The 25,913-nt window shown below is 38.2% G+C and overlaps 4 protein-coding genes across 4 annotated transcripts; 2 read left to right on the top strand and 2 right to left on the bottom strand.

The window, feature by feature from the left end:
- Positions 1 to 452: 452 nt before the first annotated feature.
- On the bottom strand, positions 453 to 1,514 carry LOC107614437 (uncharacterized). The gene is made up of 2 exons (XM_016316649.1): positions 1,085 to 1,514; positions 453 to 1,009 (listed from the first exon to the last, which is right to left on the bottom strand). Exons 1-2 carry the CDS (start codon positions 1,512 to 1,514, stop codon positions 453 to 455), a joined length of 987 nt encoding a protein of 328 aa, XP_016172135.1.
- Positions 1,515 to 7,244: 5,730 nt separating this feature from the next.
- LOC107614428 (uncharacterized) lies at positions 7,245 to 8,063 on the top strand. The gene is made up of 2 exons (XM_016316642.1): positions 7,245 to 7,931; positions 8,052 to 8,063. Exons 1-2 carry the CDS (start codon positions 7,245 to 7,247, stop codon positions 8,061 to 8,063), a joined length of 699 nt encoding a protein of 232 aa, XP_016172128.1.
- A 2,255-nt stretch (positions 8,064 to 10,318) lies between these two features.
- LOC107614417 (uncharacterized) lies at positions 10,319 to 10,792 on the top strand. Its single transcript, XM_016316636.1, has 2 exons — positions 10,319 to 10,532; positions 10,623 to 10,792. Exons 1-2 carry the CDS (start codon positions 10,319 to 10,321, stop codon positions 10,790 to 10,792), a joined length of 384 nt encoding a protein of 127 aa, XP_016172122.1.
- Positions 10,793 to 13,869: 3,077 nt separating this feature from the next.
- Positions 13,870 to 17,895, bottom strand: BCE2 (2-oxoacid dehydrogenases acyltransferase family protein). Its single transcript, XM_016342113.3, has 8 exons — positions 17,503 to 17,895; positions 16,925 to 17,068; positions 16,596 to 16,721; positions 16,056 to 16,504; positions 15,668 to 15,915; positions 15,380 to 15,468; positions 14,843 to 15,070; positions 13,870 to 14,404 (listed from the first exon to the last, which is right to left on the bottom strand). The coding sequence occupies exons 1-8, from the start codon at positions 17,668 to 17,670 to the stop codon at positions 14,291 to 14,293; spliced, it is 1,566 nt and encodes a 521-aa protein (XP_016197599.1). The 5' UTR covers positions 17,671 to 17,895; the 3' UTR covers positions 13,870 to 14,290.
- Positions 17,896 to 25,913: the final 8,018 nt, after the last annotated feature.

Raw genomic sequence — 25,913 nt, 5'->3', positions numbered from 1 at the left:
AGTAGGTCTAATTCCAAAATACACCTTAGCCAAAGGACACAGAGTGCCATCATTGTCATATTGTATTTAAATATATTAAAAGTCTACTGCCATAAATTCAGCCCACAAAACAAAAAGCATGATTTACAAAAAGATTCAAAGTTTCATCCAAAATAGGGAAAAATAGGATTAGGTACATCTTTATTTCTTCTTCCTTGGTGGCTTGAAACCAGGTGTTGGGACAAATTTCAGGAAGTTGTCCAGTCTTGAAGATGTGGCTGAGCTTGCTCCTTGTAGTGGATCCACAGTTATCGATCCTGATGGTGGTGTGGAGGACCTCCTTCTGGTCTGCAACTTGGATGGCCTCGCAGGTGGATCCTGTTTCAGTAGGACATAAATTCAGTTGAACATGGACCACAATTTTGAGTATGAGTTGTGAAACTAAATGCAACTACCTCTTGACTATGTTGGGACTATTGTGCATCGGAGTAGTTTGGCTGGGAGAGGTCGATCTCAACTGGTGCAGGTGGCTGAGCAGGGGCTTCTGGAGCAGCTTGAGAAGGTGCTTCTGGAGGAGCCTGAGCAGGTGCATCTGGAGAAGCTTGAGTAGGTGCTTGTTCAGTGGGCTTTGTCTTAGCAGTAGCTGCATCAGCAAGAGCTTGAGCAACATCAGCTGCTCTCTTTTTTGGACAACCCCTCTTTGTGTGTCCCTTTTGTAGACAGTATTTGCAAGTAAACGGTTTTAGTTGTCTCTTTAGAGTCCCAGTTACCTTAGATTTCTTGCTTCCCTCATTACCCTCATCTGCATTCTTTCTCCTTTTCTTTGTTATTGGTCCTGGCTTCTTCTTTTTCTTTGGAGCTTGTGGTCTATTCTGGTAAGATTTTTTCCAAAGAGATTGTCCAGACAATGAATTTATATAATGTGCATAAGTGTCTCTATATGCGTCCATGGTGAGCCACTTATGACAGAAATCTTCAGGTCTCTTATTCACCCTTGCGAGGGCTGCACACGCATGCACACAGGGCATTCCTGAAGGAATTAACAAAGTAATGTGTCATTAAAGTATTTAACACAGGTCTCTTAGTTAATAAAGTATTTAATTACCTGTTAGCATCCAGAATTGACATGTGCAGAGTCGCTTGCCCAAGTCCACTACCATGTTAGTTGGATGACCATGAACTTCAAACTTCTCATACTCATCATCCCCTGTCCAGATTGGCATCCAACTTTTAGACTCCTTCCTGATCTTGTCCAACCTACTTTGAACCACTGGTGGTAGCTTTCCCACATGGTTGGCTAACTTAACTTTGTTTTTCGTGATTGTTCTCATGACAAACATTCTGACCTCCTCAAGTAGCGTGATGATTGGCTTGGCCCTTGCTTCCTTAATTCTTGCATTAAAGACCTCGCAAGTGTTATTGCAGATATTATCCAGTTTAGGAGCATGACTAAATGCTGACTTTGTCCAGGACTCCATAGGCCACTTGTTCAGGTAATTCCACGCTTCTTCATTAATTTTCTTAATCTTCTTCATATTGTCAGAGAAATCTTGATAAGTTGTTGATCGTGCGCATTCCCAAAGTAAACCCATTAACTCTAAATCCTTCCACTGCTTGTTAAAATTTCTCCATAAGTGTCACATGCAGAACCTATGGTGGACATGAGGCATTACCTCCTGGACTGCAGAAAGCAGGCCCTGCATGTGAATCTGATACAATACGTGATATATAATAGTCCTTTAGTTACAAATCGTGATACATAATAGTCCCTGAGATACAATTCGTGACACATAATAGTCCCTGAGTTACAATACGTGATACATAATAGTCCCTAAGTCATGTTACCAGCATACTATACACAAACAGTATAATCAGTCAGTTCACAGCTATTCAGACCATCATGTGGACACATAATACTCAAAGAACTTACATTAACTAGCAATAGGCTATACCATAAGAACTGTTCTAATAATACAACCTACTATGAAAGGGCATTAACTAGCAATTTATACTTACCTTCTGCATGTCGCTCATGAAGCACCATTTGTTTTCTTTATAGTCTCCGAGGTCCTCATGGAGTAGCTCCAGAAACCACCTCCAGTTCTCCGTGTTCTCGACATCCACAATTGCCCATGCTATAACATAGATGTGATGATTTGCGTCCTGACCCACAGCGGATAGAATCTGGCCTCCAGTTTGAGTTTTAAGGAACGCACCATCTAAACCAATCAGTCGCCTGCACCCTGCCTTAAAACCATTCTTGCACCCACTAAGACATACATACATCCTCTGAAAGATCAACTCTCCATCTGGTTGGGGGATGGTTCCTATTCTAACTGTTGAACCCGGATACACTTCAATAGGGTTTCTCCATAGTCCCTTACCATTGCATACTGGGCCTTCTCATCTCACCACAGCTCTAGCATCTGCCAAGGCTCTAGAAATTGAATTCCTATTTAGCACCAGATCACACTTGGACTTGAAGTAGACAGCTGCCTCACATTGTCTGAAGTTAGGATATTTCCTAACCTTCTTCACTAATTCGCTAGTCAACCAGTTCCTATTTGCAGCTCGGTTGGTGGCCTCTCTAGCACATGTGTAGTCGTCATTGAAGGTTTTTATCTGTCAACATGTCTCCTTGTGATCTCGTGAGGCATATACCACCCACTTGCACTCCTCAGCCTTACAGACAGCCCTGCATCTCACAACATCGTTCTTAATAAACTAAATCCTCCTACCTTCTTGAATTATAAACTCTCACACTACCTCTCTGAACTCAGACTTTGTATTAAACTTCATCCCCACCTCAAGTTTTAAATCACCGAACCGAATACCATCTCCAAATACCGGGAATACATCATCTGGCTCTTCTTCAGAAAATTCATCTTCCGAAGGAAGAGGAGTCTTCATTTCCTCCGAGTGCCAAGAGTTGGCACCATCAGACTCTGCTCCAGGATCATATGAGTTATCCAGGTTTTCATCTCCTGTCACAGGGACTTCTAAGAAACTTAAGTCCACATCACACTCCTCATCATCCACCACCAATGCATCATCATCGTTAAGAAACTTCCTCTTAGACTTTGCTAGTCCGTCAACAGGTGCATGCTTCGAACCAGGCTCTCTCCTCTTGGTCTCACATTTTTTAACAACATCATCATCACTTGAGCTATCATCTCTCCTAGGATCATATGCACTGTCCTCTGTGGTGTGTTCATCTTCAGAAGAAGACAACCTCAGCACTTGTTTTTTCTTCTCATGTTGCTGCCTTGTCCTCACTTGTGAAGCAGACCTTGTGCAATAGGCTTTAGTTCTAATTTTGGGCTTTGGCTTTGGTTTGAGCTTGGACACAGAATTTCGGTTGGGATTGGGCTTGGGCTTAGAGGCATTCTTCGGGTTGGCAGTGGCCTTATGTGATGATGTAGTATTGGATTTTAGATTTGGGTTGACATTTATATTGGGTTTCATTTTTGGGGGAACTGGAGAAGTAGTGGTAACAGGCTTTGCAGTAGTAGCTTGGCTAGGATTAGAGTTAGGTGAGGTAGTGGGATTATTGTTTTGGGGTGTTGGGTTATTAGCACCAGGATCTGTTGGTTTTGTGGTCTTGGGTGGTGAGGTATTATGCATTGGTTCATTGTTGTTGGTGAATGGAGTCTGATTAGCAGGGGCAGTGGGTATATTAGCTTGGTTTAGGGTTTCCTCTTGTAGAGGTTCATTGTCAGCTTCATCACTAACCTCTCTCAAATCATCATGCTCACCCTCAACATACTCCACAATCTCATTTCCCTCAAGAATTTCTGGTGTTGAAATTGCATGCTCAAAGTAAACATCAACTAGCCCATCATTCTTTTCACCCATGAAACACATCTCTCTCAACTCATCATCATAATTCTGAGCTCTTAACCCAATGTCTAAACTCCTCCCGGGAACATGCCACCAACATTCTCCTATCCTATCATATCCTAATTCTTTATAATAATTTCTCACCCAAAAAACATCTAAAGTATCTACATCAATGTCACCAATGCATGCCTTCTTATCAGGAGAATATATAGTCATCCCGTTTTCATCTTTCTGAAACTTTCCCCCATGGTGGAACATAATATCTAAGTGCACATCCATCTGCATGATTCAAAAAAATTTCTTTTCAGCACCAGTTCCACACAATGATCCCTTTAAGATAGTTTTCATCAACTACATTCATACATTACAGAAACATATATCAAAATAAAACACATTTATCCACCATCGGAACAGAGCATGAAGACAAACCCCAAAAAAACAGTTGCAGACAACATCAAAATAAAACCCTAGCCCAAATTCCACTACAAACCTTAGGCAAAAACAATATACAAAGCAATAAACTATGATCAACAACCATCAACGCATTCCCTAAAATTTGAAAAAATAAAATTTTAAAATCTTCACTAACCTCGGTGACGGAACAGAAGCTCCTTGTTGCAGCAAAGTACCTCCTCAGACAACTGTACAGTGTTCACTCGTGATCAAGCAGTCTCCGGAATCCTATTGCTTACTCGTTCCTATTTTCAGTAACGGAAGAGAGACATTTTTCCTCTGCGTCACTCATGGAGGGGTTAAAGACGAAGAGTGGAGACAAAAGAGGGAGAGGCCAACGTTTTGTTTTCCATCGCATAGAAACGACGTCGCTCAAAGGGAGGGGGGGTTTAGCGCCAATTTAGAAACGACGCCGTTTCCTAGTATCCAGCGTGGCAATATTTGCCAAGTCACTAACGGCGTCAGTCCTCTGGTGACGAAAAATAGGGTAAGGACTAACGTGGTGCAATTTTTTGAATCTGGGGCACTAATTTAGTGCAATCGGGATCTGGAGGACTAAATCAATGCAACTCGTCAATCTCAGGGACCAAAGTGGGGCTTAACTCTAGATATTTACACTATGTTTGGATCAATAGAAATTAGAAGGAAAGAAAACGTAAGAAAGGAAAATTGATGGAAAATGAAATTTTCTCTTGATTGGATCAGCATAAAAATTGGATGGAAAGGAAAAATAATGACGTGGGACCCACATCCAAGTTTTCTTTCCAAACTTGGACTAAAACCGCAAAGTGGTCCCTGAGATTGGGCGAGTTATCCATAATCGTCCTTGACTTTTAAAATTTCCTAACAGTATCCTTCACATTCAACTCCGGGATCCATAGTTGCCCTTCGACCCTTTCCGGTGCACAGTCAGCAAACAGAGTAATGATCTGGCACCTCCCATGCCATGCTGGAGCTAAGTGAAATGACACAGTATCGATTTGGCGCCCAATGAAAAAATAAACGACGTCGTTCATACCCTTGGAGCCCTTGAAAACGGTTTGCCTTCACCATATTTGTTTGAACACTCTCACACTTCGTCTCCTCTCCTCCATGCTCAGTCTTCGTCTTCCCATTCTCTCATCGATGGCACCGAGTTAGCTTCGTCTTCCCCGTCTCCTCCACCATCACACTTCGTTTGAAGAGTTTGGTGTTCCTTTGGAGGCAAGTGGTTTCTCTGTCTTCTGCGTCGTTGAAGGTATGTGTTGGTTGAAATAATTTTCGAATTTATTTCCTAAATCAATATATGATGAAGGTGTATCATTGCGTTGTTAGTGTGTTGAATTGTCCTAGAGTTTTATGGCTGCATTACCTAAAGGATTGTATTTAAGGATTTTTGTTAGGGCAAAGGATTTGGTATGTATATGCTCTGTTTTCAAGCAATGAAACAGAGATTTTTTCAATATTGGGTTAATGCATGGTGGTAACTGTGATATTAATTTATAGGTTTTTAATATGATGTTGAAGTCCTCTGTTACGATTGTGTGTGATTTAATAGTTTTGAGTTGTTGGTGCAGATGGATGTGTTATTGGATATAATGTTTCATCATGGAGGAAACTTTGAGAAAGATGATGAAGGAAAATTAAGGTATATCCCTGATAACTTAACCTGCCTAGGTGATCTGAATGAGGATACATTGGACGTTTTCTTCATAAGAAATTATTACAAGGAGTTAAGCTATGATAAGATCCTTCATTGTTGGGGCTAGTCCCTGGGAGGACGTTAGAAACTGGATTAAGGAATCTAAACAGTGACAACGAGCTTAGGGAGATGTGTTTCCTTGCTCACAAGAATAATGGATTGGTGGATGTGTATTTTGAGCATGGGGTGTCATCTCCAGATTATTTACAAGATCAGGAGGAAACGGTAGGCATGGACAATACAGGAGTGGATGTTGCAGAAGAAGAAGGTGCTACAGTCACTCCTAATGACAAAACGAGAAACCCCAGCAATCAATCCCCAAAACAAGCCAACGCCTGTCAAAACCATTGACATTCTGAACCCTCCTATTAATCCAATACCTCCTACTAATCCAACACCTCCAACTAAGCCAGAATCTCTCACGAATTCAAAACCTCCAATTCAGTAGAAGCCTCTTGCCAATCTAAATGATCAATCTCAGGCAAAGCCTCCTAATAATCAAAAGCCAAAACCTCCCACTAATCCAAAGCCAAAGCCTGCTACTAATCAAAAGCCAAAACCTCCTACTACTTCAAAGCTGAAGCCTCCTACCAAGCCTATTCTTCCTAAAAGTGTGTCAACAGCAACACCCAACTCCACACCCAAATCCACCCTCAAGAAGAAAACACCAACAACCACCCATAATTTTAGGCCTTGTACGAGGAGTGTTGCTAAGGGAAAGGCTGTGATGCAAGCACGACAAGAGGGAGGTGATGCACTATCCTCTGATTCATATGATAGTGACGAAGATAGTTTGTATAAGCCAATGATCGAAGATAGTTCTTCTGATGATGATGCTTATGATAATGATGTTTGTAAGGCTAAGACTGTTAAAAAAGATATTATATTTAAACATGCTCATGCTGCTGCGTTTGCTAAGGATAAAGACCAAGTTACTGTTGAGGATGATGCATTTGTTGAGGAGGTCTCAGATGGGGATGTGGACCTATGCTTTGTGGGAGGAACAGGGGATGATGCATATAATGCATATGATCCAGGGGCTGACTCGGACGGGACAAATTCATGGCATTCTGAAGAAATGAAGACTCCCCCGAATTCAGAGGATGAGGGGACAGATGAGGAGTCTGAAGATGTTTGTCCTGTGTTTAAAGAAGGTATAAGGTTTGGAGAACTGCAACTGGAAGTTGTCATGAAATTCAACACAAAATGGGACTTTAAGGAGGCTGTTAGGGAGTTCACAATCTAAGAGGGCAGACGGATTAGGTTCAGGAAGGATGTCAATGTGAGGATGATGGCTACTTGTAAAGTGAAAGGATGTCCATGGGTGGTGTATGCATCAAGGGATCATGAAGATACTTGTTGGAAAATAAAGACCTTCGTTAATGATCATACATGCCCAAGGGAGGATAAGAACAGGGCAGCTAACAGAAATTGGGTGGCGAGCAAACTAGTCAAGAAGGTTAGGAAGTACCCAAATTTCAAGCATTGTGATGCTGCCACTTACTTCAAGTCAAGGTTTGACTTGTCCTTGAACAAGAACTCAATATCAAGGGCCCTCTTTGATGCAAGAAATGTGGTGTTCGGGGATGAAAAGAAACAATACAAAATGCTGAGGGATTATAGTCTTACACTTCTTAAGACTAATCCTGGATCAACAGTTGAAATTTGTTGCACTCCCCAACCTCAATCTGATCCAGTGTTTGAGAAAATGTATGTGTGCTTGAATAGATGCAAGAATAGTTTCAAATCCGGATGCCGACCGTTGATTGGACTGGACAGTGCTTTCCTGAAAACTCAATTTGGTGGGCAAATTCTGTCGGTAGTGGGGAAGGATGCTAATCACCATATCTACATCATAGCATGGGCAATTGTTGGCGTAGAAAACAAGGAGAATTGGAAGTGGTTTCTTGAGTTGCTACACCAAGACCTTGGAGACTATAGGCAACATAGGTGGTGCTTTATATCTGACATGCAGAATGTATTTTTTTATTCATGAGTATGTAAGAAAAAGGTGCATTGTTATCCATGAGTAGAGCTGAAAATTGTATGCATTGTTATCTCTTCCATGTATTGAACATCTATGCTGTTTATTCACCAGGGAACTGCATGAATTGTTATTCATGTCTATGCTGAATTTTAATACTTAGGATAATGAACGATAGATATGATGGACCTATATGAGTATCGTTTATCAAAATCAGGGACTATTATGTGTAAATTATCAAAAGTCAGGGACTATTATGGTGAGCGTGAATGAGAGTTAGGGACTATTATGCTAATATGGTATATGGTTTTGTACCCAGGGTTTGTTGCCAGAAATGGAAGAGGTGATGCCATGGGTTCATCACCGCTTTTGTGTTTGGCACTTGTGGAGGAATTTTAACAAATAATGGAAGGATTTACAACTAAGATCTTTGCTGTGGGAGTGTGCACGAGCCACCACGTATCAAGAGTTTAGAGACAATATGGACAAGATCAAGCGCATCAACCAGGATGCATGGGCATATCTATCACAGTGGGGAGGAGAACATTGGACCAGAAGTCAGTTCAGTCACAGGTTGATGAGCGGATAATTTATACGCTTTTTAGCATTGTTTTTATATAGTTTTCAGTATAATTTAATTAGTTTTTAGTATATTTTTATTAGTTTTTAAATAAAAATCACATTTCTGGACTTTACTATGAGTTTGTGTATTTTTCTGTGATTTCAAGTATTTTTCTGGCTGAAATTGAGGGACTTGATCAAAAATCAGATTCAGAGGTTGAAGAAGGACTGCAGATGCTGTTGGATTCTGACCTCCCTGCACTTAAAGTGGATTTTCTGGAGCTATAGAACTCCAAATGGTACACTCCCAATTGCGTTGGAAAGTAGACATCCAGGGCTTTCCAGCAATATATAATAGTCCATACTTTGATTAAGGATAGATGACGTAAACTGGCGTTGAACGCCATTTCCATGCTGCATTCTGGAGTCAAACGGCAGAAACAGGTTGCAAAGTGGAGTTAAACGCCAGAAACAGGTTACAAACTGGCGTTCAACTCCAAGAGAAGCCTCTACATGTGTAAAGCTCAATGCTCAGCCCAAGCACACACCAAGTGGGCCCCGGAAGTGGATTTCTGCATCATTTACTCATTTCTGTAAACCCTAGTAACTAGTTTAGCATAAATAGGACTTTTTACTATTGTATTTACATCTCTGGACGTTTAGTTCTTAGATCATGGGGGGGGGGGGGCTGGACATTCGGCCATGCCTGGACCTTATCACTTATGTATTTTTAACGGTAGAGTTTCTACACTCCATAGATTAAGGTGTGGAGCTCTGCTGTTCCTCATGAATTAATACAAAGTACTACTATTTTTCTATTCAATTCAAGCTTATTCCTTCTCTAAGATATCCATTCGCACCCAAGAACATGATGAATGTGATGATTATGTGACGTTCATCATCATTCTCACCTATGAACGTGTGCCTGACAAACACTTCCGTTCTACATGCAAACAAGCTAGAATGAGTATCTCTTAGATATCTAATACAGAGGACCGAGTCTGAGATATTAGAATCTTCGTGGTATAAGTTAGAACCCATGGATGGCCATTCTTGAGATCCGGAAAGTCTAAACCTTGTCTGTGGTATTCCGAGTAGGATCTGGGAAGGGATGGCTGTGACGAGCTTCAAACTCGCGAGTGCTAGGCGTAGTGACAGACGCAAAATGATAGTAAATCCTATTCCAGTATGATCAAGAACCGCCAGATGATTAGCCATGCAGTGACAGCGCATTGGACCATTTTCACAGAGAGGATGGGATGTAGCCATTGACAACGGTGATGCCCTACATAAAGCTTGCCATGGAAAGGAGTAGGAATGGTTGGATGAAGACAGCAGGAAAGCAGAGGTTCAGAGGAACGAAAGCATCTCTGCACGCTTATCTGAAACTCTCACCAATGAATTACACAAGTATCTCTATCCTAGTTTATATTTTATTTATCTTTTAATTATTAAAACTCTATATCCATTTGAATCCGCCTGACTGAGATTTACAAGGTGACCATAGCTTGCTTCAAGTCGACAATCTCTGTGGGATCGACCCTTACTCACGTAAGGTTTATTACTTGGACGACCCAGTGCACTTGCTGGTTAGTTGTGCGAAGTTGTGACAAAGAATTAAGATTATGAACGTGCGTATAAAGTTTTTAGCGCCGTTACCAAGGAATGGAACCGTCACGATTTCTGCGCACCACAGGCCTAAATTAGATAGCATATGTAATAATGCGTGTGAGGTATTCAACTCAAAAATTAAAGAGGCGAGGGCCAAGCCAATCATTACTTTACTTGAAGGTGTGAGAATATTTGTCATGAGAACAATAATGAAGAACAAGGTTAAATTAGCTAATTATGTGGATAAGTTGCCGCCGGTAATTCACAGTCGTTTGGAGAAAGTAAGAAAAGAGTCAAAACATTGGCACCCAATATGGACAAGTGATACTAGTTATGAGAAATTTGAGGTACATGGTTACCTAGCCAACCATGTTGTTGATCTAGGAAAGCACCTTTGCACGTGTCAATTTCGGATGCTGACAGGTTGATTTTATTATGTGGAAAGTAACATTTATTCATACGTTACTACCATCCACTAAGTACTAACTTGATTCATTGCTGTTTTGGATGTAGGAATACCCTGTGTGCATGCCTGTGCTGCACTAGCTAGAGTGAACAAAAATCCAGAGGATTTTTGCCACAAACTAGTTACAATGGAATCCTATAGAGAGACATATCGGCATCATATCAATCCTATTCCTGGGCAGACCTTCTGGGAGGTTTCAGAATCTCTTAAGCCCTAACCTCCAAAGATTAAAAGGGGGCCAGGTAAGTTCCAACAAAAAAGGTGGATGAACACAGATGAAGCTAAAGGTGGCCACAAGAAATCCAAACCCACTTCCACCAAGGACAACACAAACCTAAAGAGACATCTTGCACCATTCACATGCAGCTACTGTGGAGAGAAGGGCCACACAAAGAGGGGTTGTAAAGAGAAAAAATTAGCAGATGTTGTTGCTGCTGCTGCTGCTACAAAAGCAAAAGCTGCTACTAAAAATACAGGTGGAGCTGAAGCTAATGTTGTTGAACATGGCCCAAATGCTGCTGAACCTGATTCGAATGCTGCTGATGACACCAATGTTGGTAAAGATGCTCCACCTGACTCAACAAACACTAATGTCCAACCAGTTGAAGTTGAGCTTTCTCAACCAATTTACTCTGAACTAGAGGAGTCACAATAGGTAATCAATTTATTTTTCATCTAATGATAACTTGTAAACTATTTAGTGTTATGTAATTATAAGCGCATCTTCTGATATGCTATAATTCTTGTAGGCTGCTGAAGTATGTACCATCACTAAGTCAAGACCGGATAAGCTGCCACCAAAGAGAAAATCATCTAACTCGCCAACTTTTGCCCATGCGCCCGTTAATCCCATGCAAGGTGCTAGCTCTAGAACAACTGCAAGACTTGGCAGTATCCTCAAGTTTATTCCCACACCGAGATTCAAGGCACCTAGAAAGAAGATTTGAAGACTTTTGTATAACATGCTTGTTGTGTTGGGAGTTATTTTGTATAAGACAATTTGCAAGTAATTTTGTATAACATGCTTGTTCGGTTAGGTTCACTTTGTGTTTATGACTACTTTGTTACCAGACATTTGGTTATGTTTATTTTGTTAGCAGCACCTTGCTTATGGCTTTGTAAGACAGTCAAAACTTATGACTCATGACTTTGTTGATTTAAAATGATTAATATATTTTGCTATTGCTATATATCTAGATTACCTTTAGTAGTACAAAAACAGTTAACATCTCCAAAAGGTTGGCTAACACAGTTAGATGTTGAGCAACTTTTTTCCATTCATGCCAATATTACACATATGATCTCAATCGCATCATTACTCAACATTGAGTTCAAAGTTTGCAAAATACCACTAGTAAGAACAACAACATTACAGAAACAAGTAGAAACAATAATTTAATCATAAACTTTTGACTCCTAACATCAGATTTTAATTTTTTCAGCCTCCAACCTTCTGTCATCTTCTGGTCATCATTGTAGTTAACACTTTCTGATTTTGCAGGCATAGCCTCTTGCCCAACATCTGTCCAAACAAATAAACTACACCATCTTTTACCAATTGTCTGCAATCAACGAATGTTTTAATAACCAAATTAGAAGTTGGGGAACAAATAAAAATTAGGAAAAATCAATAATTACAGGTAACATTATAATTTGGGCACCCAAAAAAGGGCTTATTTGGGTTGGAATTTGTCCTAGACCACCGGAGCACAGGTCGGCAGCCGCAACCACACCATTCTGGTACACGCGTAGCCCTGCTTCGATTTTGGGTCTTCGCCCTGCCTCCATTGCTTGTTGACCGTATCGAGCTCCCACTGGCTTGCCCTTCACCTCTAAATATTGCTTCAGAGCATCAATAGAATCTCCGTTAAAGATCACTATAGTGAACCACAATTATGGGACGAAGGAGAAGGGAAGAAGAGATACTCCATATAATAATCACTCTTAGCTTTTAGGGTTTTAATGGGACCAGGACCACATTGGGTAGAAAATTAAGATTTGCCACGTCAGCTAGCCGTTGCTGGCTCCAGCATGGCATGGGAGGTGCCAGATCATTACTCCGTTTGCTGACTGTGCGTTGGAAAGGGTCGAAGGGCAACTATAGGTCTCAGAGCTGAATGTGAGGGATACTTTTAGGGAATTTTGAAAGTCAAGGACGATTATGGGTAACTCGCCCAATCTCAAGGACCACTTTGAGGTTTTAGTCTCCAAACTTGGGTTAAAACTGCTAAAAGTTCCAAAATAAAGATAAAATTACTAATATGTCCATTATTGAAATTAAGCAAAATTTATAATATTTAATAGAAAATAAAAAAGAATAAATTTAAAAAAATATTATTGTTTATAATGATAATACATTAAAATTCTAAAATACAATTAAGAACACTTTTTTTATTAAAAAATAATTTAAATAATTAATATATTATAATTTATATATAATATAAATAAGGATATTAATGTAATTTTACTTGGTTATAATTTTCTTTCTTCCTACTTTTCTTTCTATTTAGACAAAAAAAAAAAAAAATTTCTTCTTACTTTCTTTCCATCCATTTTCTTTTCATCTAAACAATATAAAAAAAAATCAACTTTTCTTTTTATTTTTTTCCTCTCATTTTTTTCTTTCTATTTTCTTTCCTCACATTTTCCATTTTGCATCCAAACAAAGTGTTATAAAAAAAATGCTAAAACTTAACGACTAAATTTATTATTATATATTTATGTATAATGTATATTTTAGTTAATTTATTTTTAATATGTATTTTTGTATTTTAATATATATATATAATTTAATTGACAGAAGAATATAAGACAATTTTAGTGTATTACTTTTTCTTTAGAACTATACTTTATTATATATAATAATATTATATATAATAATAAATCTCTTCGTTAGAATACTAGATATTTATTATTTTGACTAACTTATATTTGATATTATTATAAATATTTAATTTATAAGAAACAAATTAATAAACATGTTAATACCTATTAATATATTAATCTAAAATAAAGAATATATATATATATATATATATATATATATATATATATATATATATATATTTCTTTTGTATCTTTTTATGATGAAAAAAAAAGACAGATATGTTATTTTTATTTTTTATCAATTATTTTTAATATCAAAACTAAATAATAAATATATTATTTCTCTGAAATAATTCGTATATTTTTATTTAACCGCACCACTTAAATTTTTAAGAAAATATCAGAAGCCTCCATATCCCCAAAGAAAAAGAACATGCAAATATTACATCCTAAGTAGAGTGCGAATTATTTGCTTTTTCTAAATATATAAAGCTCAATGCATTCCTCATTTGTATTTTCGATATATGGAAAAGTTACTCAATGGAGCATTTCCATAACCTCTATACTCAAATTTTAAATGTTCTCATTCATGTATTTATTATTACTGGTGGATACTACCATGAAGATTTTATAATTGTCTTCATGTAAATATATTTCTTTTTGATCCTTGGATGATGGATTGTATGGTTAGATTTTGATATTTATAAAAGTGTTGTTTTTGTTTAAAGTGTGGCTAAATAAATAAACCACACTTTTAACAAGAGCATCTTCATGAGAAGATATTTTTGCCATCTTCATTGTAGTATCCACCTTATTATTATGATTAATATAAAGATCAACATTGTATACAACAATTCCAGCTTTTGTTCCTCTAAAGTAAAAAAATATTTCATTTCAAATGCAACATTAGGAGCTCTGGATTTTCAATTAATTGTTTCCACTCATTGCAAAATCTTGAAACGGTTGCTCCATCCAAGACTCTATGATCTGCACCAACATTAACCTGGAAGCAAAAAAACACATCAGAGTGCATAAAGAGTAACAACATTTGATTGAAAATATAGGATAGTTGAGAAATATTGTAGTCATAGTTCAATTGTGCTTATATTTTAAAGCCAAAACAACAAAAAGAAGAAGTAAATATTATTGTTGGTTATTACATCTAAGTTATCCAAGTCTAGCTATTGCTGGACCATAAAATATATTCTCTAAATCGAAGAACTATCTTCCAAGGGATGGAATAAAGGACCAAGTTCTCTATAAAAGGACATATTTCTAACAACTAACCATGAAACTAGAAAACTCCAAAGCACTAACTACAAAATTAAGGGATTCATTAATCACAATCTTTCCTTTCCTTTCTAACCATGTATCTACTTTTTTTTTGTTTTTATTCCGAAAACGTCCATATAATTTGCCACCTTAGATATGGAAGACTTACCGTCATGAGTGATACTGGATACACATTTCCATTGCCATCAAACTGTGGAATTTTCTGAATTCGACCAATGGCAATAATGGAGACTTCAGGCAGGTTGAGAAGAGGGGAACCAAACTTTCCACCAATTGCTCCAATGTTGCTTAAAGTAATCGTCCCACCAGATATATCCTCAGAAGTTAACTTGTTCTCTGAAGCCAATTGTTGCAGCCTTGCCAGTTCTTTGGTTATCTTAGTAAATAAAGAAAATAAGATTAGCATGAGAAGGCACAAGAATGTCTAATAGGCACGCAAAGGTTTGCACTATACTTGATGGCAACTGAACCCAACCACATTATAGCCTCATGTCAGGCAGTTACATTTGACCAAGAAAAAGCAAAAAAAGTTAAGTCAAGAACTGAAGTATATGATGTTCAAGCAGTTCAAATTATGACACATATTTATCTTCCAGACCTCTCTAACTGATCAGTAGTAACGGATATGCACTTTGATAAAAAATAACAATGTGTGCATAAAACAATCATAATATTGAAAACTGACCTCCAATATTGAAAGAGACTGAACATTCTTTATGTTTGGTACAACTAGACCATTTGGAGTAGCCATGGCAACTCCAATGTTGTGTGAACCTATAGCAAGTAAACCTATCTTGTCAGATCCAAATCGATGGCTAATGCCTCAAATAAACCATTGAATTAACAGACACCACATATTAACCAACTCTAACCAGAAAAGCATTCAATCTACCGAAATTCAAACACATTCAACCTTCAAATAAGGCTAGCAAGACATATCGAGAGTTCAGCCTGTAATGTTTAAGAGACAGACCTTTGAGTATGACCTCCATTGAATCCTCTTTGAAGCAACTATTCAAAGCGGGGTACTTGGTGAGGGCCATTGACAGTGATTTGACTAATATTGGCAGAAAAGTGTGCTTGACATCTGGATAAGGATTGTTTTTCTGAAACGCTGTTTTAAGCTCCACTAGAGCATTGCAGTTTATCTCGTCTACATAATGGAAATGTGGGACCTTGGCAGCCAGAGACATTGATTTTACCATTGCTCTTTGGTATCCCCTAAAAGAGAATAGAGAAGAAAATAATTAACTTCCAGACTATTGCAACATTCAAGTTCGTCACAGTTTTCTTTCCAGGTTGACATACATCATTGTCTCATAAAAAAGACACAGGAGAAAAGGGGTTATGGATGCTTTTACCTTAGGGGAAGTATCCTATCCTCTGATGGTGATTTATACTCAGGTGTCACAGTATATCCTTCTGCTCCTCGAGGCTTCTCTACATTATCAGCATCCAAAACAGCAGATACACTTACAATGATTCCCTTCTTAGCAGCAAAATTGAGCACATCTTCTTTCAGTACCCTTCCATCTTTTCCAGTTCCACATACTTCATTTATGTCTATACCATGTTGCTTTGCCAGACTCCTTACAGCAGGTGTTGATAATACTGCAGCACGTTTCCTTTTTTCAAGATCAGAATCTAGTAATTCTGCATTATTTGAATTACCAAGAGCCGCTATAGCAGATGCAGACTCATTGACTAATACTTGATCAGAATGAAGTGACTTTGTAATTTCTGAATCACCGACAGTCGCGGAAGGGAATGCAGTCTCATCAACTAATATCTTCAAAAGAGTTTCTCCAACCTACAATTGTACCCAACAAAAGCTTAAATATAGTTGTAATTAGTTCTAACAAAACAAAATAATATAAGATTTTTGAGATTTCAAATCTCACCTTTACAATATCTCCAGGAACATGGAGAACATGTGCAACTTTTCCTTTGTAACGACTTGTGATTTCTATAGTAGCTTTATCACTTTGAACTTCACAAAGTGGTTGAAAGTCTTCAATATAGTCCCCCTGCAAAGATGACATAATGAATTGTTTAAAAATTCTATTTGAAAATAATGGTTATGTCAAATTTAACACAGAATGGCAACCCACAACCAAATTTTGAACAAAAAATTACATTTGGCAAAGCAAAACTTTGAATGTTTATCAGATTTATGGACCATAGAGCCAGTTTTCAATTGACAATAGAGCAATGCTAGGAATTCACTCACCTCTTGGACATGCCATTTGAGAAGTTCACATTCTGCAATACCTTCACCAGTTTGTGCCAACGGCACATCCACGATCTTGCCGGCAGGAAGTTCTAGTGCAGGTTGAGTAGAAAAGCAATGCCTCTTCCAATGCAGAAAATTGAACTACAACATGGAAATTCAATGAATATGGTGAAATAAACACTCAAACTCACTCCGATCCACATAGAAAGGCTTCCAAAAATATATCAAACTTGTCATTACTTTTAATCATTATGCAGCCACCAATTATAACTATAAGTAATGGGAAACATCACAACAGCACCTCATAAATTAACTGTATCAAAGTCTAAGAATGAAATCGGTGTGACTATAAAGTGCGAAATAGAAGGGGAAACAACTGATCAACCTAGCTAGTAAAAGTAATGGCAGTAAGAATTAACAAAAATTAATGTGATTCTTGATCAAATAAAAGTTGAAGCAAGTGAGCATCTACGAAAGCAGAGAACTTTATGAAATAAAACAAGTTGGCATGACGATTTAAATAAGCCCAAGGTCAAGTGATGAAGCTCATTGATAAATAGAATGGTGGAACTCACATCAAAATAAGCATAAGTTGTAGAACGAAGAGCAAATGCAGAAGAAGAGAAGGTGTGAGAGTGAGAGAGAGGTGAGGGCAGCCGAGCAGAGGAGGTCCGGCAGAGAGATGGGCGGAGAACCCGGCGGGCGGAGGTCCAAAGCTTCCTGTGAGATATCCGGGTGAGCATCGTCAAAAGAGGGTCTTACGTGTAAATGACGTGTGCCTTGTTTGGTTGTTGATTAAATTGCTTTTGGAGAAAAGAGAGACGTTTGGAATTGGATTATTTGACAAATGGATAAAATCGATACAGATGTAAATTAATAATAAGTATATCCTATGACATGATGATAGATCGCCAAAGCATGGTGCTTTGTTACAAGCTGACAGAGTGACAGGTTGCTGACTGATTGGTGTATTCACATGGATCAGGACTCATTATAATAAGAGCAATTCTAGTAGAGAACTCTATTGTTTATGGTTTGCTTCTTATAAAAAATAATTTTACATTAATTTCTATGTTATAAATAATAAATAAAGATTTTTTTTCAATAAAAAGAATTCACTTTAATTTCTATCGTAATTTTACCGATTTAATTAAATAAAATAAAAATAAATTAATATAGTTATTGTTTTAAGAGTTATCTAAAATTGGATTATTTTGGGCCTGAACGTGAGGTACAAATTTCTTGAGACAGCGTCTGACGTCTACTGGTATCGATGTGTCGCCATTTGAGGTCCTCGTGAGGAGGTGGGGGTGATACTTATAAAGAATTTCGATGCTTAAGTTAGCAAAAGTTTTAAGCAGGTTTTTAGTAGATTGGATTCCAAGTATACCTGTGGGTGTCAGTGTATTTATAGTGATAGATATAGAGTTGATAACCACTTTTTAGAGTAGCTCCACCTTTAATGGTGGATAACCATTCTCTTTTGTTAGGAAAGTTGTTGAGATCTCCATTCTAGATGAGTAGGAGAGATTGTAGGAGTTAGTTAACGATTCGGGCAAGTAGGGCTTGTATAACATCATCGCGTTCAACTTCTATGAGGTCGGGTAGGTGTTGATCCAGCTGATGCCTGTTGATTGAGCTTTGTTTATTTTGGGCTTGGCGAAGTAGTAAGTCCGGGTATGAATAGTGCCCCTGCTTGAGACCAAACTCCATTAGATCGGACTCAAGCATTACCAAGTCGGGTTGCCTTATTGCGGTGTCGGTTATCATGTCGGGTAAACCGTCTTTCGAGGAATTAGGTCGGGTTCTCGACGTGTTCGCGAATCTAAAACATTGCGTCTTTTCATAATCCTTCGCATGTGTTTTACGATTACTTTGGTAACCGTGAACATCATCAATGGGGATGGATAAATTTACCATTCTGCCTCTAAAGTCTTATAAATACTCAACCCATTTTCTCTTTCTTCTTTTTGCTTCTTCTTACGAAACTTCTTTCTTCATTCTTTCTCAAAGCTTTTCATTTCAATGTAACCCCATTCCCAGTTTCTATTCAAGATTTTTTCTATTTTATATTTCTACTTTGAATTTTCGTTTGTGTTTGCTCGAAGGCTTCCGGAACGTTCGTATTTTGCCGTTACGTGCATTCCTTCATTTTTGCCTTCATCAAGGTTGGTCTCGCCTTTCTTGTTTTGATTTTTGGACTCCTGTTTTTTTTTGCTGGATAATGTGTTTTTGATGTTATCGTTGTTGATGTTTGTGTGAAAAAAATAGTTTCTTAGTGGTAGTTATCAATGTTCCATTGAAAATGCATCTTCTGTGTTCTTTTCTTTCTTTGAAAATTATTCATCTGCTATGGATTTGTATGTTGAATGTGAGACTTTACTTTGTGTCCCAAATGGTGCCATTGTTACTTTTGAAAATGGTGCCATTTCTTGCTTTAGTAATGTGGTTTGATTGTTGTGTTTGCAAGAGGGTTTTAGAACTATGAATTTCTTTTGTTGAAGATTACTCGATCTCTTGCAGACTTGTCTAAATGTGTATATTGCCTAGTCTGACTTGTAGTGATGATTTTTTTTTGTTATTTTGTAGGTATAGCTTTCTCTGACTCGCTCAATAATACTCAACATGTCGTTTAAGGTCTCATTCGACTTAGATTAGGTAGATATTACCGTTCTTTCTACTGTCCCCGTAATCGATAATGAGTATGTCAAAAATTTTCGTAAACAACATAGGCTATGTAAAGATCGGGGATGAACATAAGTATGAGATTGTGGTTGCTGATCGAGAGGAGAGAATTTGTTTTTCCCGACTTGATAAGTTGAAGCCTCATTTCATGTATGTGTATAAGTGCTTTTTTACTAAGTTGGGAGTGGGTCTTCCTTTTTCTGATTTTGAATATGAAATTCTTCATCTCTGCAAAGTTGTCCTATCTCAACTCCACCCCAATTCTTGGGGTTTTATGAAAATTTATCAATTAATAAGCCGAGAGCTTGATCTTTCATTATCCTCAAAAGTCTTCTTTTATCTTTTTCAACTTACCAAGCCTTTTAGCTCCAAAAAAAGGTTGAATTTTTTTCTGAGCTATTCAGGGAAGGAAAGTTTTCTCCATTTTTAATGACTCTTTTCATGATTTCAAAAATTATTTTTTCAAAATCCGATCTTTGGAGGGTGCCCGACCTTTCTTTCTTGACGAAAAAGATGATCATGTTTTTAGTCTATACTGGGAGGAGTTCCCCACTATTATTAAATGCAATCTTGAAGATTTAGACAAGGTAGAGAAGTGTGTAGTAGTCATATTCCAAGAGTGTTGGGACAGAGGTCCTAACCTTGACACAAAGAAATTCTTACTAGGAAATCCGAGCTATGTCCGTACCGAGTTAGGTAGTACTTCTTTGCAATTTGTATATATCTTCTTGTTGGTGTTTATTATACTTGTATAACATGATGTTATGTTTGGTTTTGTAGCAAGGATGACTAGCGGGTCGCACACTTTGAAGGGTTTGTGTCAGGCCAAAAAGAACGTCGCTGTCCGAGCTATCCAATTGAAAGAGGCTGACAACTCGGGTGACCTCTCCTCCTCCTCCTCCTCCAAGTCGGGCTCGAGTCCTTCTCAATCAGTTAAGACTCTTTTTGGTCCTTCTCCTCCTTCTCTTACTTTCCCTGCTGGGTCTGGTGTTCAAACTACTCCTCCTGTTTTCCCTTTTCACGAGCTGACTTCAAAAAAAGCGTAAAACTTCTGAGTCCGACAGTGTGTATGACCAAGGTTTTAATGCTATGGCCTTTTGCGAAAAACACATTCTCCCTCATAGCTTTATAAGTATGGATAACGTTTCTATAAAAAATTACCTCCAAGTGTTAGCCCGAGGTGGTATCAGAATGGCTGGGGTTTATTCTACTTTACTAAAATAGCTTGAGGAGACTCTCCTTAGTGCCACCCAGTAAACTTTGACTAACCTGAAAGTTGAAATGGTATCTTTACGGGAGACCAAGCAGGAATGGGAGAAGGAAAAGGAGACTTTTGTTTCCGACCTTTAAAAGTTTCGGGATAAGGCAAAGCACGATGAAGCTGCATGTGTCATGGCGGAGGATCTGAAGGAAAAGGCTGAGAAAAGTTATACTTGTGTCTTCGGGGAGAAGCTAGATTTAAAGGATGAGGTCAAAAGATTAAAGGAGGAGTATGTAAATCTTGAAGAGTCAGCCGCCTGAGGTATGAATAAAATTACTGACAACCTAAAAGCGCAGTTCCGTGTTCTGGCTCCTGAAGTGGACTGATGCGTGAGCATCTTTCCTATCTTTTCCTAGTGAATTTGCATCTAAATTGTTGAATTTAATAAAGAATTAATTATATTTTAGCCACTATGGATGCTATTTTGAGTTTTGTGCAATACTGTTTATTTTAGGTAGCATTCGGCTGGATTTGATGGAGTTTCTGCAGCACAAGAATCAAAGGAGATGACAGCGAGGAGCGACGCGTACGTGTGACTGACGCGTACGCGTGATTTGAAGATTTGCAAAGCGACGCGTTCGCGTGACTTGCGAAAAAGACCATCGACGCGTGCGCGTGACCGATGCGTACGCGTGACATGTGCAACGTGCAAAAAAAACGCAGAAATCCAGGAGTGATATATTGCATGAGAAAGTGGGTCTATATTGAAGAATAGTCTTATTTACTTAAATGTGATGGTATTTTCTGTGATTTTGAATGCATGACATGAACAGTGCATATTTTTGATAGTGAAGTTTATGAATGTTAAAATTGTTGGCTCCTGAAAGAATGATGAAAAAAAGAGAAATGTTATTGATAATCTGAAAAATCATAAAATTGATTCTTGAAGCAAGAAAAAGCAGTGAAAAACGCAAAGCTTGCGAAAAAAAAGAGAAAAAAAAAGAAAAAGCAAGCAGAAAAAGCCAATAACCCTTTAAACTAAAATGCAAAGGGTAAAAAGGATCCAAGGCTTTGAGCATTAATGGATAGGAGGGCCCAAAGGAATAAAATCCTGGCCTAAGCGGCTAAATCAAGCTGTCCCTAACCATGTGCTTGTGGCGTGAAGGTGTCAAGTGAAAAGCTTGAGACTGAACGGTTAAAATCGTGATCCAAAGCAAAAAAGAGTGTGCTTAAGAACTTTGGGCACCTCTAACTGGGGACTCTAGCAAAGCTGAGTCACAATCTGAAAAGGTTCACCCAGTTATGTGTCTGTGGCATTTATGTATCCGGTGGTAATACTGGAAAACAAAATGCTTAGGGTCACGGCCAAGACTCATAAATTAGCTGTGTTCAGGAATCAACATACTGAACTAGGAAAATCAATAACACTATCTGAATTCTGAGTTCCTATGGATGCCAATCATTTTGAACTTCAAAGGATAAAGTGAGATGCCAAAACTGTTCAGGATTGCAGTTGTAAATCCCACTATAAGAAGAGACATGGGCATAACCGAACTCTCATTCTCATGCAAATTCACATCCTAAGCTTATATTAGTTTTGGTTGCTTGAGGACAAGCAACAGTTCAAGTTTGGTGTTGTGATGCATGAGCATCTTTCCTATCTTTTCCTAGTGAATTTGCATCTAAATTGTTGAATTTAATAAAGAATTAATTATATTTTAGCCACTATGGATGCTATTTTGAGTTTTGTGCAATACTGTTTATTTTAGGTAGCATTCGACTGGATTTGATGGAGTTTCTGCAGCACAAGAATCAAAGGAGATGGCAGCGAGGAGCAACGCGTACGCGTGACTGACGCGTACGCGTGATTTAAAGATTTGCAAAGCGATGCATTCGCATGACTCGCGAAAAAGACCATCGACGTGTGCGCGTGACCGATGCGTACGCGTGACATGCGCAACGTGAAAAAAAACGCAGAAAGACGCTGGGGGCGATTTCTGGGCTGTTTTGACCCAGTTTCTAGCCCAAAAAACACAGATTAGAAGCTGCAGAATGGACAAATCAAGTGGTCCCCACCCATCAGCTGAAGACTTGTTAATTAATTCGAATTTAAATTCAAATTTGATTTTTAAACAGAAAAAGATATTATTTTAATTTTAATTTTAGAAATTAGATTTTAAATTCATTAGGATTAGTTATAAAAAGGGGATTCAGATCCATTAGATAGGAAGGGAGTACATTTTACCTGAATACTTATTTTCTCTTTACCATGAGCAACTAAACCTCCATTATTAAGGTTAGGAGCTCTTTCTATTTGTATGGATTGATTTTATTATTTTTTTATTTTAATTTATGTATGGATTTATATTTAAGAATTGTTTTCGTTCTTTATTTTATGAATTTGGGTGGAACGGAAGTACGACCCTCTTTCTAAATGCGTTCTTGTATAACTTGGAAAAGCTCTTTACTTGAACAACAGCTTGAAAACATATTCTCCTAAATTTCTAATTTATCTGGATTTAATAGGATACGTGACATATAATCCTTTTATGTTTGGGTAATTAGGATTTCTGTGGCATATAACTAGAATTGAACTTCACCCCCTAATTGGAATTAATTGACTAAGGAATTGGCTGTTGATGAATTTTAGAGGAGACTAGAAAGGTCTAAGGAATTAGGGTCTAGTCACATATAGTTGCCATAAATTAGATCTTATATGATTAAAATAAAATAATAAGAAAAGTCAATCCGGAAAATAGATAACTTTGAAACCTTAACTATTTCTTCATATTTTATTCCTCACCTATTCACCTGCCTGTCTTCAAACTCTTCTTTATTTTTTAATGCTTTTGAACTTCCAAACACTATTTTCTGTTTGTCTAACTAATCCTATCAAACACTATTGTTACTTAATCCATCAATCCTCGTGGGATCGACCCTTACTCACGTAAGGTATTACTTGGTACGACCCGGTGCACTTGCCAGTAAGTTAGTGGGTTACAAATACCGCACCATGGACCTCTCTCCTATCGACCCTGATAAGGTCGTAGTCAATGGGAAGATCACCGACCCCATGGATGATGACAGTCCTTTTGGAGACCCAAAGACGTTGAGCATCCGAACTGAAGAAACATCTTAGAGCTTCCCGACTCGGATGAATGAAGACCTTCCCTCTTCTAGAAGGAGATCGAGTTCTTCCATTTGAGCTCGGTCGTTTTTCACTTGATTGTAGAATCTAACCCTTGGACTTTCTTCGTTGACCTCTATGGGAATCATGGCTTCTATGATGTATGTAAGATGGAATGGGATTCCCTAGTTGTTGAATAGAGAGTTATCCGATATGTCCATAAGACTTGGGAAAGCTCCTCAACCCATGCACCCTTTGCATCTTGTAGTCGTCGCTTGATGGTCCGGCTAGTATGATTTTGTTTGTAGCTTCTGATTATCCATTGGCCTGAGGGTGTTTTACTAACGTAAACTGATGCTTAATCTTGAGGCCAGCCACCAAACTTCTGAATGTTGAGTCAGTAAACTGGGTACCATTCTCTGTGGTAATAGAGTATGGGACTCCAAACCGGATAATAATATTCTTGTAGAGGAATTTCCGACTTCTTTGGGCCGTAATAGTCGCCAGAGGTTCTACCTCAATCCATTTAATAAAATAATCAATTCTGAATATGAGGTATTTTGCCTGTCTAGGTGCTTGAGGAAATAGTCCGAGTAGATACAGTCCCCATTTTGTGAATGACCAGGGTAAGGTGATGCTGATAAGCTCTTCTGGTGGTGCCACATGGAAATTAGCATGTTTTTGGCAGAGCTGGCATCTTCTAACAAAATTGGCTGCCTCCTTTTGTAAGGTCGGCCAGTAGAATCTTGCTTGCAAGACTTTCTTAGCTAACAATCTAGCCCCCAAGTGATTTCCACAAATGCCACTATCGAATTTTTCTAAGACTTCTTCTATCGATGATGTTGGGACACACTTTAGTAAGGGTGTGGAGATTCCTCTTCTATAGAGTACATTGTGAACTAAAGTATAGTTCTATGCGTCCCTTATGAGTCTCCTTGCCTCTTTTTTTTTCTTTGAGGGATATCAAATTTGAGGTATTCGATGATAGGAGTCATCCAACCCAAATTTAGGTTCGTGACTGTCAGTGCGTCCGACTTGTTGACTTATTTGATCACTGATGGGGTGTGGAAATTTTTCTGAATTGGGCTTTTATTGTTGCCCCCTGGCTTGGTGCTAGCCAATTTGGAGAGGGCATTAGTTTGGTTGTTTAACTCCCGAGTTATGTGGTTGACTTCTGCTTCCTAGAATTGAGCTAATTGTTCTAGTGTTTCTTTTATGTACTTTTAGTGTTTCTTGAGAGTCACTAAACACTATTAACTTTACTGCTTCGACTTCTTTGGCTAGCCTCAAGCCAGCAAACATGGTCTCATATTCCACTTGGTTGTTGGAGGCTGGATACTCGAATTTTAGTGAAAGCTCTATTTGAGTTCCTTCTTCATTCTCAAGAATGATTCCTGCTTCACTTCCGACTTTGTTTGATGATCTATCTACATACAAATACCAGACTGTAAGATCTCTTTGGGCTCCTATATACTCGGCCAATAAGTCAGCTAGGTATTGTGATTTCATCGCTGTACGAGTTTTGTATTTTAGACCCAACTCAAACAACTCCACGACTTATTAAAACATTTGACCTGCTATGTTTGTCTTTTGGAGGATGTGCTTCATGGGTTGGTTAGTTTGGATTTTTATTGTATAGGCTTGAAAATAAGGTCGAAGTCTTCTGGAGGCAAGGACGAGGGCATATGCAAACTTCTCTATTTTTTGATAGTTTATTTCTGCCCCTTTAGAGCCTTGCTGTAAAGTAGACAAGTTGTTGTCCATTTTTGTCTTCTTGGACGAGAGCAGAAGCTATGGCCCTCCTTGCTATTGCCAAGTATAATATGAGCTCCTCTCTTTCTTCAGGTTGGGTAAGGATCAATAGCTGACTCAATAAATTTTTGAAATCTTAAGAAGTTTGTTCACATTCCTGAGTCCACTCGAATTGACATCCCTTCTTAAGTATTGAGAATAGGGGTAAAGATTTTAGAGTC

Source organism: Arachis ipaensis, chromosome B1, assembly GCF_059453495.1.
Source record: "Arachis ipaensis isolate K30076 ecotype BB chromosome B1, ASM5945349v1, whole genome shotgun sequence".
Lineage (NCBI taxonomy): Eukaryota > Viridiplantae > Streptophyta > Magnoliopsida > Fabales > Fabaceae > Arachis > Arachis ipaensis.
The sequence above is the reverse complement of the archived record's forward strand: the minus strand, read 5'-3'. Positions and strand labels throughout refer to the sequence as shown.